This window comes from Chelonia mydas, chromosome 5 (assembly GCF_015237465.2).
Source record: "Chelonia mydas isolate rCheMyd1 chromosome 5, rCheMyd1.pri.v2, whole genome shotgun sequence".
In the NCBI taxonomy this organism is placed as follows: domain Eukaryota; kingdom Metazoa; phylum Chordata; order Testudines; family Cheloniidae; genus Chelonia; species Chelonia mydas.
In genome coordinates this window covers 52,218,660-52,234,008 of record NC_051245.2, presented here as the reverse complement: position 1 = coordinate 52,234,008, position 15,349 = coordinate 52,218,660, and the positions used below count along the sequence as shown (strand labels likewise).

The following is a 15,349-nucleotide window of genomic DNA, read 5'->3' as shown; positions in this document are numbered from 1 at the left end:
GAGTAGAGGGTTACTACCAGCTTCCTCTATAAAATATAGATGAGGTATGAATGGAGTTTGCTTTACACATTCTGCTCATTAATATGCATTTTGTTACATGCTTTGCACACTGAACAGCACTATATAATTGACTTTTTTTAATCTGGTCTAACAGTAAAATCATAAATCTCTTGTGTTAACAAGTTACAAAATACACTGAATAAATTAAATGGGATTTTTTGTAAAAAAAGCAGCAGCGAAGTGCAGTTATATCAATGTTGGAGGACACAGACATCAGACGTTAAGCCACCATCTTCCATTTAATGAAAGAAATGGACAGAAAAACCTTTTCTGGCTTATATATTTTTATTGCTCATTTTACCGTTCAAGAAAAATAGGACATCAAGTAATGAGTCATTGTTCCTCTGAATGAGAGACCAAAGAAAATGAGAAAATACCACAATATTAAAAATAAAATGGATTCAAAAAGTCAGTGAGTGAATTAGCCTATGGAATGGAAGGTTGCTAAGCACTGACCTCGCTGCTGAAAGCTGGTGCAAAACGGACCTTTGAAGAAATGTCCCTTTTCTAAAGTGGCAGAATAAAGTCAAGTTACTGTAGTTCTCCAACATAGGGAAAAATAGATGCCAAACCTAATAAGTAACTTTCCCATTTAACGAGTGAGGAAGCATTTCACTTCTGAGGCTCTTAACAATTATGAAGAACATTGGCTTTGATCAACAATTCACTGTGGATATTAAGATGTGCTGAACTTGAGTCTGTTGAGCAGATGACGGGCTCTACACATTGTGCGAATGCCAGCAGCCTTCGGGATACATCCAAGAACATGTAACACTCCCATCTTTTACTGACATGTTGCCATCTGACACTGGAGATCAGTTTACTTTTCCAAAAACACACAATGATGTGATTAGTTGGGTTGGGTCACAGTAAAGGCAGTATTGCCAACTTGTGATTTTATCTTGACTAGCAGTTTTACGGTGGCTTTTATAACCTGTCATATGTGCCATCTATGAATGCTTCGAGGTGAAGGACACAGCCCTGCCCTGCTCTTCATATATGGTCCTATAGTAGTGAGAGGGTCCTGTGGGAGCAGGGCTGCACTGGAAGGGGAATTCAGGGAAAAGCCCAGCAGCAACGCTTCCTGCTCTTTGAGATCTCTGGTTCTGGACCCTGGCGGGGGCAGTGGGAGGCACCGATCGATCAGGTGACACACATAGGCAGAACAGTAGAGGGGAGTTAAAAAGTTAAGAGAATAAACATATTTTGATGATTTTTTAAAATCATGTGATTTTGGGGCTGTAACATGATTTTTGATCTCTTACTGTGAGAGTTTTGGGGTTTTTTTGTTTGTTTGTTTTGTTTTTAATTTTCCTAGCTCACTTATTACATGTCTGTGGTGTAGTGGCAAAAACTAACAATCTGGCTTTAGCCTTCAGTAATTCAGTTACTCCAGGCAAAAACCCTAAGAGGACAAGGTTTACATCCAGGTTTGCCAGCCCCGCAGAACTGTCCTGGAATCTCCAGGAATTAAATAGTGATCTTTAGTTAAAAGATTATGTCATGTGATGAAACCTCCAAGAATATGTCCAGTCACAACTGGCAACCTTTTTTCCATTGGTCTGCATACTCCATTATGTCTTCCATTCCCTCCTCCCCACCAACTTTACTTATAGCAGAATCCTACTCATTCTAAACTGAAAGCAGCTGGAGCAAACAAAAGGTATCTGGTTGCCACTGGAAAAGTATAACAAAGAAACATGAAAGAAGTTACAGTCAGAGGACTGTAGGGATCAGTGACCGGGATTGTCAGTACGATGTGAAGGAATTCTACAAACAAGTGGTTTCACAGCTATCACAAAGCAAAGTTTACCCCATTGCTCAAGATCAATTCAAGAGCCTCTACACCAACAAATGTCCCTGAACCCCCCCCCTCCCCCTCCCCACCAACACCTCTCTGAACCTGGAGTTTAAGTGGTACATAGGGCCTTCTGTAGTTCCTCTTTATTAGTGTGCATTTCATGCCTACTGCACAGCAAACAAAAAAATGGGACAAAGGAAGAGGAAAATAAGGAATTAACAGACAAGTTCTTGGCTTTCACAAATGCAAGGTGAAAGTTTCTACTACCACATCCTGATGGGTTACATATTAGAAAGATTTCAGAGTGGTAGCCGTGTTAGTCTGCATCAGCAAAAACAACGAGGAGTCCTTGTGGCACCTTAGAGACTAACAAATTTATTTGGGCATAAGCTTTCATGGGCTAAAACCCACGTCATCAAATGCATGTTTTTATATTAGAAAGAGAAAAATGTAGTTCTAGCCAAAAAACGGTCAGGCATCACTTCACACTTAAATCCTCTTAATATTTGGGGATGAGATTACACCAAATTGGAATATCTGTTTACATATTGTCTGTACACATTGTAAAGTTTAACAACATTTTATTTACTCCCTGGAAATCCTCTTCTCAAGGGGGCCAGCAGATGTGCACACAGTTGATTGGTTATTTTTTAATTTAACAAAATATTCTGGATACAGATGAACATTTTATGTACAACGTTTACTGTTTGCGATGGCCTATTTAAGGAATGGGCATATTAAGAGTGCTGATATTACTGAGGTCATGGGTCAAATGCACAACCTTATTGCAAATCCATCGGAAATTGCCCTTCCATTGACACATGGCTTAACCAGCTGCTAATAAACTCAGTGGGATTTGCAGCCCATCAGGCAAATCTGAAAGCTCATTCACCCCACAGCAAACTATCTTCGACTCTTTACAGAGTATGAAGAGTTTGTATCCAGTCATAGAAACCTCCTACATTAGCAAATGTTATAAAATGCTTTCAACTGTATTGAAATAGAAGCAAGCATGTGCTTTGCTAAATAGATATATTACCTGATGTCACCATTACTCTTCTGTTGAAATGCCATTTGGAAAGTTCTTAGCGATACCGCTCAGTGAATTACAACAGATCTGTGAAAACAAATATGAAACAAAGGAAAAGTTCTGTAAGTTACTCACCAGGGCCACAAAAGTTTGTGCTTTGTTAGGATTTGTGCTCAAATATAAACAAATCCTAATATAAAAAGGTGCAAGCCTAAAAATGGAGCTATTCCCTATTTCCGTATATATTCCATCCAATCTGGCACTCCTTAATTAGGCAACAAGCCCTTTTGGGTAGTTGGCGTCAAAGGGACAGATCCTTTCCCCTGAGAAAATCATTTGAAAGGAGGCAGAGACGGTTTTCTCACAAGGAGAGAAAAACAACAACAATAATTTGTACTCCTTAATAAGGAAACATAATATTTCCTTCTGGAATTAAAACAAGAGGGCCCCATGCAAAAATAACCTAATTTCTTATATAAATTGTCCACTGGAAGTGCATCAGTTTGAAAGCCTACCATGCATATTTGGGAATTGTTAGCCCATCAGCTGACTGCAGTTCCACCTAGCAGTTGCTTTACTGTCAGTCCAATAATGATGAATAACCCTGAAGATATTGAATAAAAGGAATACCATTAATTTACGGGATACCTTTCCTTGATGGATGAAATTAATATTTATATTGTTGCTGCTTACAACTCAACAAAAGAGCCCCCCACCCCACCCCGCTTAGTTTTACTAGTGACATATATTTGTATTACCTTAGTCAGAGACAGTTTTCCTCATAGCACTATCAGTGTTATAGCATTCTAGGATGAGAACATACCCTGTGATGCCTAAAAAGAAACCGTAAATGTTTTTGACTTTTGTAAGGAAGACTTATGACAGGCAGGTTTTTGGTCTGCTACGAGCTCAAATTTTGCTTCTCAGAAGTTGTGCACTATTTCAGCCTTCTTACGGCAAGACTGGAAATGGTGCTTGTACTTAATCAGGGACATTGTGTCTGCCATATCAAGGAATGGTTCTTTCTGTAATGAATTAATAAAACTGCATCTGTTAGGCCTAGTTACCTTTACCTAAATACTACCACAGGTCAGCTATAAACATACCACTCTGTGACAAGAAAATGGATCATCATGATGGGTTTAATTTAATTTGCAATGTAGATTGCAAAACCAACATAATGTAAGCAATGAACTAATTTTTCATCCCCATGAATAAACTAGAAATGTATGAATCTTGTATAGTCTGAGATTTGCAAACCTCTAACTATTTTCTGGGACTTCAGTGGAATTTTATGTGGGTATACACATGGGTTTGCTTGTATGAGCCCAGTTGCAGGACTGGGGGCCTCCTTCAAATTCCTGAACTTCCCCCCAGGCATACACACCTTTTCCTCCACATTTTCTCCCTTCAAGAGAAAAGGGAAACCTGTGCTTTGCAGTAGGGATAGAAATGTATATAGCACAGCACAAAACTTCCTCTTTCGTCTCACTCTAATGCTAAGTTGGCATACATGGATAACCTATAGATTGGGGGGAAAGGGGGAAAAAGGGTTCAACAGAAAATTTCTGTCTTCCTCCCCCTGCTCTGTTCCTTCAGACTCCCCCTACCCAGAATGTGAACTTAATGTAGTTGAGTCTAAGTCCCAGTTTTGAAAGAATGAAGTGGGTTTGAATCAAGTTCCCAGCACTAGAATAAACAGATTGTTGATATTCTTCATTTTTGTATGATTTTGTAGTAAAGACTCTATTTATAGAATTTCTTAATCATTTCATGTGACTGACAACTTACCTTCTCTCTTTGCATTAGGCCGTTTTTACTACCTAATACACCCAACCAAGTTGACCTATGATGAAGCTGTGCAGGCCTGCCTCAAGGATGGATCCCAGATTGCTAAAGTAGGCCAGATATTTGCTGCCTGGAAACTTCTAGGATATGATCGCTGTGATGCCGGCTGGCTGGCTGATGGCAGTGTCCGCTACCCAATCTCCAGGCCAAGAAGACGCTGCAGTCCTGATGAAGCAGCAGTGCGCTTTGTGGGCTTCCCAGATAAAAAACACAAGCTATATGGTGTTTACTGTTTCAGGGCATACAACTGAAAGTACCTAGAGCACAATTTTAAATTCATTAAGAACATGTGAAAGATTTTTTTTCAATACGAACTCATGCAAGTTACCAAAACTGTGATAAACCTTTTTTACTTACTGTAAAGAGTCATTTTCATAAGTCCAACCCTTTAATTTGGTTTTGTTTTGTTAATTCAGTAGATATTTTAAATTAATATAAATTGAATGAAAGCTCTAGGTAAGGAAGCTTTAGAGCCAAACTCTTTAAGCCACACCATCCCAACGAAATATATTTTTCATGAATGGGGCATGCAATAGCTTGACAATTGCTAGGACTAAATTAAGGAATGTAAGGCTACTCAAAGCAGAAGCTTTTACAAGCACAAATTTTACACATTTGTACCAGTTTGAGATGCACTACAAAAATAAAATTAGATCTGCAGTTTTGAAATATGGTAATTTTTTCTTAACAGGGGTTCAGTGAGGTTTTGCAAAATAAAAAAAAAACAAAAAATATTTTCACAGGGGGACAATATATACAGTTTGATGAAAACAGCAATTCAAACAGTCCACAAAATAGGACTTGTTTTACCATTTAAAATCTTGCCTTTCAGAAAAATAAGCTCATAGCAAAAAGCACAACTAGATCTCCTGAACATTTCAATTGTGTTTTTATTGTGTATAAAACATTGATGAGTGGGTGAATAATTAACTAATGAGTGAACCCTGCTTTCTTCTTAATTCAAACTGAAGATGCCTGAGAAGTGTTGTATTACCTTTGAGTAGCTTTACTGAGTTATTTTTGAACTCTAAAGGCCATTTGCTAAGCAGCATTTAGCATCTACTCAGGGCAGTTGTATAGATGAACTGCTGGACAGACAAATTGTAAAATTTAGCAGCTTGACTTTATGTTAGCCTTTGAAATGTTATTGTCTTTATAAAAAACACAAACACATATTTCTCGCTTATTACACATCATGAAAGATAAACATTTGGAAAAACTCATTAAAAATCAGTACAGTCTCTACAATGAGAAAGAAAAATCTAGTCCCAACAAGCAAAGATAAAACAAACAAACAAAAACCCCCACCTTATTTCCTGTTTGTATGCATACTTAAGCCCAATTTATATCCCAATACAAATATTACTGTTTCTAAACCCATCAAATAAAGATAGCAAATGTGGTCAATTCCACCCAGTTTTATGATTGATCTTTATTAAGATTAATGGAAACCTCTAGAAATTCTTAGCAATTTCACCACAATCTGCAGAGGTCTGCATGGGAGACATTTACCTTTGTCTTCCAGTATCACAGAAAGAAAGCATCATGGAGTTTTCTGAGGGGCTTGGGCACCACATTCTCATTAAATTAATATCAAATTCAGGGGAACTGGGTGTCTGAGGCCAAGATTTTCAAGAGTGACTAGTGATTTTTGGATGCTTCAATTCTGGGTGCCCAACTTCAGACACCTTAAAGCAGTCTAGTTTGCAAAGGGTGAGTGCTCAGCACTTTCTGAAAATAGAGACCTTAAAGGTATTTCAAGTTGGGCACCCAAAAATTGGTCTATCCAAAATACTAGTCACTGTTGAAAGTCTTGACCTTTGCAAATCCATTAGACAACTTTGAAATTCCCATCCGTATTAGTATATCTATTAAAAACAAAGCAAATGTAGAAGTCTGTTTTCCTACACCATGTTTGCTGACTATGAAGATTTCAGAGGACCAATATTTGTATTAAATGAAGTTTTACAGTTTCCATAGCTAAATGAAATATAGTGGTATTATCCCAGTACGACACAGCTGGTATGCTTTCATGAATGTTATTGTGTAGATTTTTTTTCCACAGATCTGAGTAAATAAATCTCTGATTCCTGAAATGATTGTGGTTCCATTTTAAATGCATGACGGGATTGTAGTAGAAAGGTATTGAATTGATGAGCATGTTGCCATTCCCAACAAGTGCAGAAGGCAAAATTCTTTCCTGGTGAGACCTTTGTGAAATATGGATATTGGCTCATACTTTCCAGGTGAAACAAAGTCATTAAAAAGAAAAAAAAAAATACAACACAACACTATAATAATATTTGCTTCCACAAGAGCCAGGGTTTCTGGAAACTCAAGCACAATGTAATCATAAGTGATTATAACATATGAACAATTAAGAGGCCAAATCATACCACCCTATAGCCACACACTCTCTCCTCCTTTTCCTGCAGAAGGAGGGCTCAGTTACTTTCAAAGCATCCCTCCCCTCCATACACCTCCCCTCTTGCCCCGCCCTACCCACTATCTCTCACACGCATACACACACACTCTGCAAAGACTTTTCTGAAGGGTCTGAGGTGCATCCAGGGGAAGGAGCTGGAGAATGATTGAGCCAGGGAAGGTATGGGCAGGACAGGGAAAGGAGTAAGGCCAAAGGGATGCAGATCATCCTCCTTCCAACCCATGGAAAGTAGACAAGAGAAAACATTGCCTTATCTTTTCTGGACAGCCCCCTCAATAGTCCTGGGAGCAGCAAAAGCCAGAGGAAGTCACTCATAACATGGTTCCAGTTCCGAAGCAAATTGTTAGTCCACCTGGGGTGAGGTAAAGCCACAGACCCTTCATACAAGTGACCCTGTCCTCCAGCACGATCCTTCACATTTGGGGGATGTGCATGACTCTTTCATATGGAGACAACTCACCAGACAGCTTTCTGCTGAAGTTGTCTCAGCAATCTCTTTTTCCAGAGCCCTTTCCCACAGGTTTCTTCTTATTTTGGAGGAAGAGAGAATCTGGCCAAGGATTCTACTTGCAGAAACGTGAACATCCAAGTCTAGATCCTTAGGTCAGGCCAAGATGCATTTGGATCCACAGCCAAGTGGGGCAAGTCAGCTTTAGAACACCTTTGCAGCTCCCCGATTCTGAAGCTAGCGAGCCTCCACCATAAGTTAGATTCAGGGCTATTCTAGTTTGTGCCCCAGTACCCAAGAAGCCTTTCTGACAGCATATACATCCATGGCCATGCTCTTTACATAAGGGGCTATGATGCAGCTGGTGGCTAAGCTGGTTCTATGCCAACCAGATACTTCCCCTACAACAAGGAAATACCCAGGTGGACACATCCTCAAGTTTTGCAGCACAAAGAAGTCATAGCACAGAGGAATTTGGGACCCTGGAATTACAATGAGCTGTAATATGATCACTGTTGGCCAAATTCTCCTGTTCATTTACACCTATGAAACCCCACTGAATATATTCATTGTCAGGAATCAAACTCAGACCCACAGCATTGTGAAGGTCTGTGTGTGAAATTTATTATATTATTTAAGGAAAGGCCTGATGGCTTTCTCAGAAGTATTCTAATTGAAGAAGGCTAGTCTTAGCTCACCAGAGATATAATATCTATTTATCATTATAACAGAAACGTTAATGGGATAGTTTGCTGGGAGCACAAATGTATGGAGCAGAAATTATTAACTACACTGTAAGCAGTTTTAAAGAGAAAACCATCCAATTACGTGTGAAATGGGCATAAATGAATAGTCAGAAATGATATTTATTTTTTACAGCTACGGATGTAGCTCCATTTCACTTTTATAATGTCAAAGTTAGAAAACAGCCTTAACTTTTGAATACGTTTGCTAGGTGCTTGGATCATATCTGAAGAGGATGCTTAAGACTTGTTAAAAATCTGTGCTATTTTCTGTTCTTGAGGATATAAAACCTTCATCATAAGAATGAATTCATGTGCTGTGTCATCTTGTATTTCATAATGTATCTGAATTTTAATGCCCATGAATGACAATTAAATCACATTTCTTTTTATTGACTGGCCCTTCTTTTCTTTCCCAGAGAAGACAATAAGAAGACTATGAAAGCGCTTACTCTGCCAGAGTAAATAGAAAATTGTCACAGGTATAGACATTGTCAAAAAAAGAACCAGTCTACTCTGTGGATATAAGTTATAACCAAAAGAAGAAATAATGTGCCGTTAGTGAGCACAAAGAATTGTTACACACACAAAATGCAGCCAGGTAATGATTTCCAAGGTCAGGAACCAATCTGTATTCATTCAAAATACTGGGCCAGATTCACAGCTGTAGCTCCACTGTCTTCTATGGAGCATTGCTGATATAGCCCAGCTGAGGCTTCAGCCCACACAGTTTTACAAGCAAAGACACTCTGCTTTGCTCAGAACTGTACTGGTGGTATTTGGAAGACTAACCTAATTCATGTTTGAAAACAAACAAACGCATTTACCAAAAAAGAAGAGGGCAAACACCTAACATAACTAACGTGCTATTTTAAGATCAACAATACATTATTTTCTAACCATGTATTCAAACCAGTGTCTTGATGAAACCATCTGAGACTTTATGGGCTGGGCACTGGTGCCACACCATCCACACTAGTCTACTTACCTTGACGCTGACAGGTTCCATTGAATGACATCCCAACAGACAACAATTGAGAAATTGTGCCAATGTTTGGAAGCCTCTAACGGTGAATCATGTATTTTTCTTTTCACCACCACCACCTCCAAAAACCACCAGAGATAAAAGCTTCTGGAATTTCCTGACAGATTCAAGGAGCCCTGCTGCTAGGGCAGTGGCTAGAATTGGAAACTCGATTACCTTATGTCAATAAGCTTGAGTCGCTGGCAATAAAACTGATAAGGCTGCCATTTAATTTATCCACTCTATACTTTGAACACACAGACTACCAATAATAAAGAGATTTATTGGCTATAACTAAAATTAAATTGTCCTGGAGAAAGTTTTATGCTCCTGGATCAGACTCCTGGGTCTTGCGCATTTGTTAGCATTTTTCCCCAGCAATACTTACTAAAGTCAAGCAAGCCCATTGCAGAGCAATTCAATTCAGATGATGGATTTTATTGTGTGGGGAGATGCCAGATCTCAAATTTATTAGGGCCCTAACTCATCCACAAACAGAGAAACAAATAAATAGTCTCCATTTTAACAGAACTGTATGAAGCAGTCATCCATTCAAAAGGTAATGTTGAACTGACAAAACATAACTGGTATTAAAAGCTTTTTCTTTTTTTGGTGTGCCACATATTGTGATGTTTCTCCTAACATCAGGATAACCTGACAGGTTCCTTTTAAATCCCCATAGTTCCATTTCTAATGATCTTTCACACCAAATTCACCCTTCCTCACTTTGCACCTTAGGATAACCCTTGGTCTTTAATTTTTGGGAAAAGAAACACCACATAGTAATATTGGACACAATATTTGTCTTATAGTGTGTATCTGTCCCCAGACTGCAACACCTGAGCATTGAAGGCAGAGAATCATCAGAGTAGGCCCCTCTTGAGTCTGGTATTTGTTTCCTCCTTCCTTTGGTCTGAGAGTCTGAGTCTGTAAATCTTCAGGGTAAGGTGAAAGGCTCAGCTATTTCCTCAAGCTTTGGCCTGGAAGTGGGTATTTGTATAGCTTAATTGTTCACTGGAAGTTTACTTATGGTGACACTGGTCAATGAATTATTGTACTGTTTTTATTTTTGTCATGTGCTCAATGACTATATGATGGGTCCATTTAATAAATCTAACAAAACCACACGAAAACATAGCTAGCAACTTATCAAATAAAAAGTGTTCTTTTGTTATTCTTCAGTGAATCCTTACAGTAAAAGACTAATTCATACACAATTGTCCAGACTTAAAAATGATAAACTTTGCCTCCTAGTTAGATATTTTTCTTCAGACCTCCTTCACATTTGGGATATCAAATCAAGTTTGTGAAAGGAAGAGAGTTGAGATTCAAATTCAGTCAGTCAATCATTTAATCAGTCCCAAGAGAACCTGAACTCATATATCTTGTCAGACTCAAGGAGACATTAAGCTAAGTGAAAAACCTAGTCAATGTTATAACGAACTCATGAATTACTGCTCCAGTTTTCAGGTATTTTTACTTTTAACCAACAATAAAATATACCATCAAGAACCACTCCCAAAAAATAAATCACAAACAAGGGAGGAGCAGAAGGTGGAAGCAAACAAACTAAAGAATTGTTCACTACTTGTGGTGATATATCTTTTCAGAAATTATAGTGGTAATGTTAAAATATGAGAACCAACAGAATCATGGCAGGTGACCACATTAATCTTCGTAATTTCTGTGGATGAAGTTTATCCACTATATATTGGGAGTTGTGGATATCCCCTAACACAGCTACTGTGTGTGGTTTTGGTGGGTTTCTGGCAGGTTCATGATGTATTCTGAAGTTCTTCAGTTTGCCACAGCAGGGTCCCATGCCAGTTTTGCATAGGATAGTGTGAATGGGATATTTGGGGATTAGGAGGGGATGAATGGATGAGTGGCCAGTCAGTTCACTGTTATGGAAAATGGTAGCCACAAACTGCCACCTAGGGGGTAGGGCAACTCCACAGCCCCTGTTACAGAGGGGCTGTAAAGTTGCCCTCTGCCTGCAGATTACAAGGATGAATTCCATCCCAACCATCTTCTGCTTAAATCCCCAGTAAACCCACTTACTAAGACTTTGTGTCAGGAACGGGTTAGGTGGGTGAATTTGTCCCAGTGAAACTCTGTAAAAGATGAGTGTTCTCATACACATATCAACATTCCCATCATGTTCTCCCAACTTATGATGCAGTGACCTGCCTATCTGTATCACTGATACCCTCTAAGAGGTAAAATACATCCAAACTGTTCCTTCTACCAACTGAGCCAGTAGACCTATTCTTTAAGCTCTAGTCAACAATCATATTTTTGAAGCTGAAATTGCACACTAATCTTAATGCCACTTTTGTGCAGGTTGTCTGATAAGTCTGGTTATCCAGATGCATGCAGCCACACATTGATACAAGCCCACCAGTATTTCATACTAATACTGGTTTCCAAACACCAGAAGCAATCCAAAAAGTTTGGCACACTTGAGCATGCAGTAAGTGTCTGAACCATCTCCCACTGAAGTCAAAGAAAAGGCCACCACAGCATTCAATAAAACGTGAATTAGGCCACACACACACACCCACCACAAAATCGTAGGACTGAAAGGGGCCTCAAGAGGTCTTCTAGGCCAATCCCCAACACTCATGGCAAGACTAAGTATTATCTACACCATCCCTGGTGTGTTTGCTTAACCTGCTTTTAAAAATCTCCAATGATGGAGATTCCACAACCTCCCTAGACAATTTATTCCAGTGCTTAACTATACTGACAAGGAGGAATTTTTTACTAATGTCCAACCTAAACCCAACCTAAATGGCTGCAATTTAAGTCCCTTGCTTAAATACACACACAGTGCTTTGCACTTTTGGAAGTTTTGTTCTCAGTTCTAGGGTTTTTTGGTGCAATTTTTCAAAAGTGTTCTGCAGTTTTGGGTGTCCAATCTAAGACACCTGGGGAGATCCTCCTTCTGCTCTGGCTCGTTTACACCAGATAAAAGGCTAGATGGACATAAAGGGAGTTTAAACACCCCAGATCCAGTCAGGAGAAATTCCCCTTGCACAGATCCTGGAAGACAACCATAAGGCCACTTTCCAAGAACACCTTGCAAATTCTGGTGTGTGCATGTTGGGGAGGGGCGGGGGGGAACCTGGCATGGGGCTGAGGGCAGGAGGGACATGTAATGGTGGGGCCACAGCATGCAGCAGCAAGGAGCTTCCAGGCTATGCTGTGGCCCATAATCAGCTGGGGAAAATGCCATAGCTTAGATAAGGATCCTGGGGCTATCTAAATTACACTGTGGGCTGAGGAAAAGCCCAGGATTGGGACGGCTGCAAAGTTTCCCCGCCATCCCACCCGCCGAATCTCTTAGACGTGCAGTGCAGAATCTTACCCTTGTTTTTCAGAAGTCCGGCGCATGTGAAGCTCCAATTTATCTCAGCATCAAGCACCTCTGAAAATCAGGCCCTAGGGCCTTTGATTTAGAGTGACTCCATTTTTGGGTGCCCAACCTGAGACACCTTAAATTATCTGATACTGTAGACCTATAAAACACCTAAAAGTAGAGACTGCTTTTGAAAATGTTGTCAGAGATATCTCAAGTTGGGCACCCAAAAATTGAGAACCCCAAACTCATTGGACACTTGGGAATGTTTTGGCCCTAGTGCTCAGAGATGGGCTCCCAAAACTAAAGCCCCTTTTGGAAAATTTGGCTGAGAGTGATTTACCCCAGACCACTCAACAAGTCAGTCCCAGAGATGGGATTATAATCTAGGCCTTCATGCAGCCACTCCTGTGCTCTAACTAGGCTGCAATTTTAATAGTTCTGTTCTCATCTGGTTCTTTCACCTCAGTGTAGCATGTGTGTACATTAGTTTGGGTTTTTAGCCTTCTGTCTTTGAAAAATGTAAGGTCATTACATAAAACTAAAACTATTTCCATTTATAATGACAGGTTTCAGAGTAGCAGTCGTGTTAGTCTGTATCCGCAAAAAGAAAATACAGTGGGGAGATTTTATATACACAGAGAACATGAAACAATGGGTGTTACCATAGACGTTGTAACGAGAGTGATCAGGTGAGGTGAGCTATTGCCAGCAACGTGGGGTGGGGGGGGGGAATCATGGTGAAATTCCTCAAGGGCTTCTTTTCAACAATTTCCATCCCACCATCAACCTCAGCCTGGACCAGTCCACACAAGAGATCCACTTCCTGGACACTACGGTGCTAATAAGTGATGGTCACATAAACACCACCCTATACTGAAAACCTGCTGACCGCTATGCTTACCTACATGCCTCCAGCTTTCATCCAGACGACACCATACAATCCATTGTCTACAGCCAAGCTCTACTATACAACCGCATTTGCTCCAATCCCTCAGACAAACACCTACAAGATCTCTATCAAGAGTTCTTACAACTCCAATACCCACCTGCTGAAGCGAAGAAACAGATTGACAGAGCCAGAAGAGTACCCAGAAGTTACCTACTACAGGACAGGCCCAACAAAAAAAATAACAGAACGCCACTAGCCATCACCTTCAGCCCCCAACTAAAACCTCTCCAAGGACGACCCATCACTCTCACAGATCTTGGGAGACAGGCCAGTCCTTGCTTACAGACAGCCCCCCAACCTGAAGCAAATACTCACCAGCAACCACACACCACACAACAGAACCACTAACCCAGGAACCTATCCTTGCAACAAAGCCCGTTGCCAACTGAGTCCACTTATCTATTCAGGGGACACCATCATAGGGCCTAATCACATCAGCCACACTATCAGAGGCTCGTTCATCTGCACATCTACCAATGCGATATATGCCATCATGTGCCAGCAATGCCCCTCTGCCATGTACATTGGTCAAACTGGACAGTCTCTACGTAAAAGAATAAATGGACACAAATCAGACGTCAAGAATTATAACATTCAAAAACCAGTCGGAGAACACTTCAATCTCTTTGGTCACTCAATTACAGACCTAAAAGTGGCAATTCTTCAACAAAAAGGCTTCAAAAACAGACTCCAACGAGAGACTGCTGAATTGGAATTAATTTGCAAACTGGACACAATTAACTTAGGCTTGAATAAAGACTGGGAGTGGATGTGTCATTACATAAAGTAAAACTATTTCTCCCATGTTTATTTCCCCCACCCCACACACACAGGTTCTTGTCAACTGCTGGAAATGGCCCACCTTGATTATCACTACAAAAGGTTTTTTGTTTTGTTCCTCTCCCCCGGTAATAGCTAATCTCACCTGATCACTCTCGTTACAGTGTGTATGGTAACACCCATTGTTTCATGTTCTCTGTGTATATAAAATCTCCCCCCTGTATTTTCCACAGTATGCATCCGATGACGTGAGCTGTAGCTCACAAAAGCTTACGCTCAAATAAATTTGTTAGTCTCTAAGGTGCCACAAGTCCTACTTTTCTATTTCCATTTAGTTAGTTATCAATGCTACATCATCTTATTAGCATGCACTGATTGTTGTTTATCTGGAAAGCTGATAAAATAAAAATGTTTGCACTGTTACTGACTGCTTTCAAGTATAACCAAGCTGCGCTGTACTGTTCTGCCTCAAGGGAGGCTGCTGGGTTCTTTAGATTGGAAAAAACATTCTAAGCACAAAACTAATTTGCAGTCTATTTTGTAACCCTTGTTTTCTCTCCTCTGACCCTTGTCACGTTTCATACAAATTCGCCTTTACTACACTGGAAAGTGAAATTACACCTTTTCTAATCCACAAAGAATGTTTCCTACTGAGAAGCAGAAAGCCATAAAAAGGTATCCCTTGCTATAGCCTGTCCACATTTTTAATTATAATAAAGATCTTAAATGGGGTACTGGTAAGGCTGTGCCATAAAAAATACTTACGTTTGCCAGAAATGTTGTATCAACATTACTTAAATGATAGAATAGGATTATTTACGTGTTCTAAGCAAAAGAAAATGCTTTGCACCAATGC

At 39.9% G+C, this 15,349-nt stretch overlaps 1 protein-coding gene across 3 annotated transcripts in view; it reads left to right on the top strand.

The window, feature by feature from the left end:
• The window catches only part of HAPLN1 (hyaluronan and proteoglycan link protein 1), an 88,983-nt gene extending 83,403 nt beyond the window's left edge, over positions 1-5,580 (top strand). For all 3 annotated transcript variants that reach the window (XM_043547432.1, XM_043547433.1, XM_027828733.3), the window contains one exon: positions 4,701-5,580. In XM_043547432.1, the coding sequence (XP_043403367.1) occupies positions 4,701-4,990 (290 nt within the window). In that variant the 3' untranslated portion in view covers positions 4,991-5,580. The remainder of the gene's footprint in view (positions 1-4,700) is intronic.
• Positions 5,581-15,349: the final 9,769 nt, after the last annotated feature.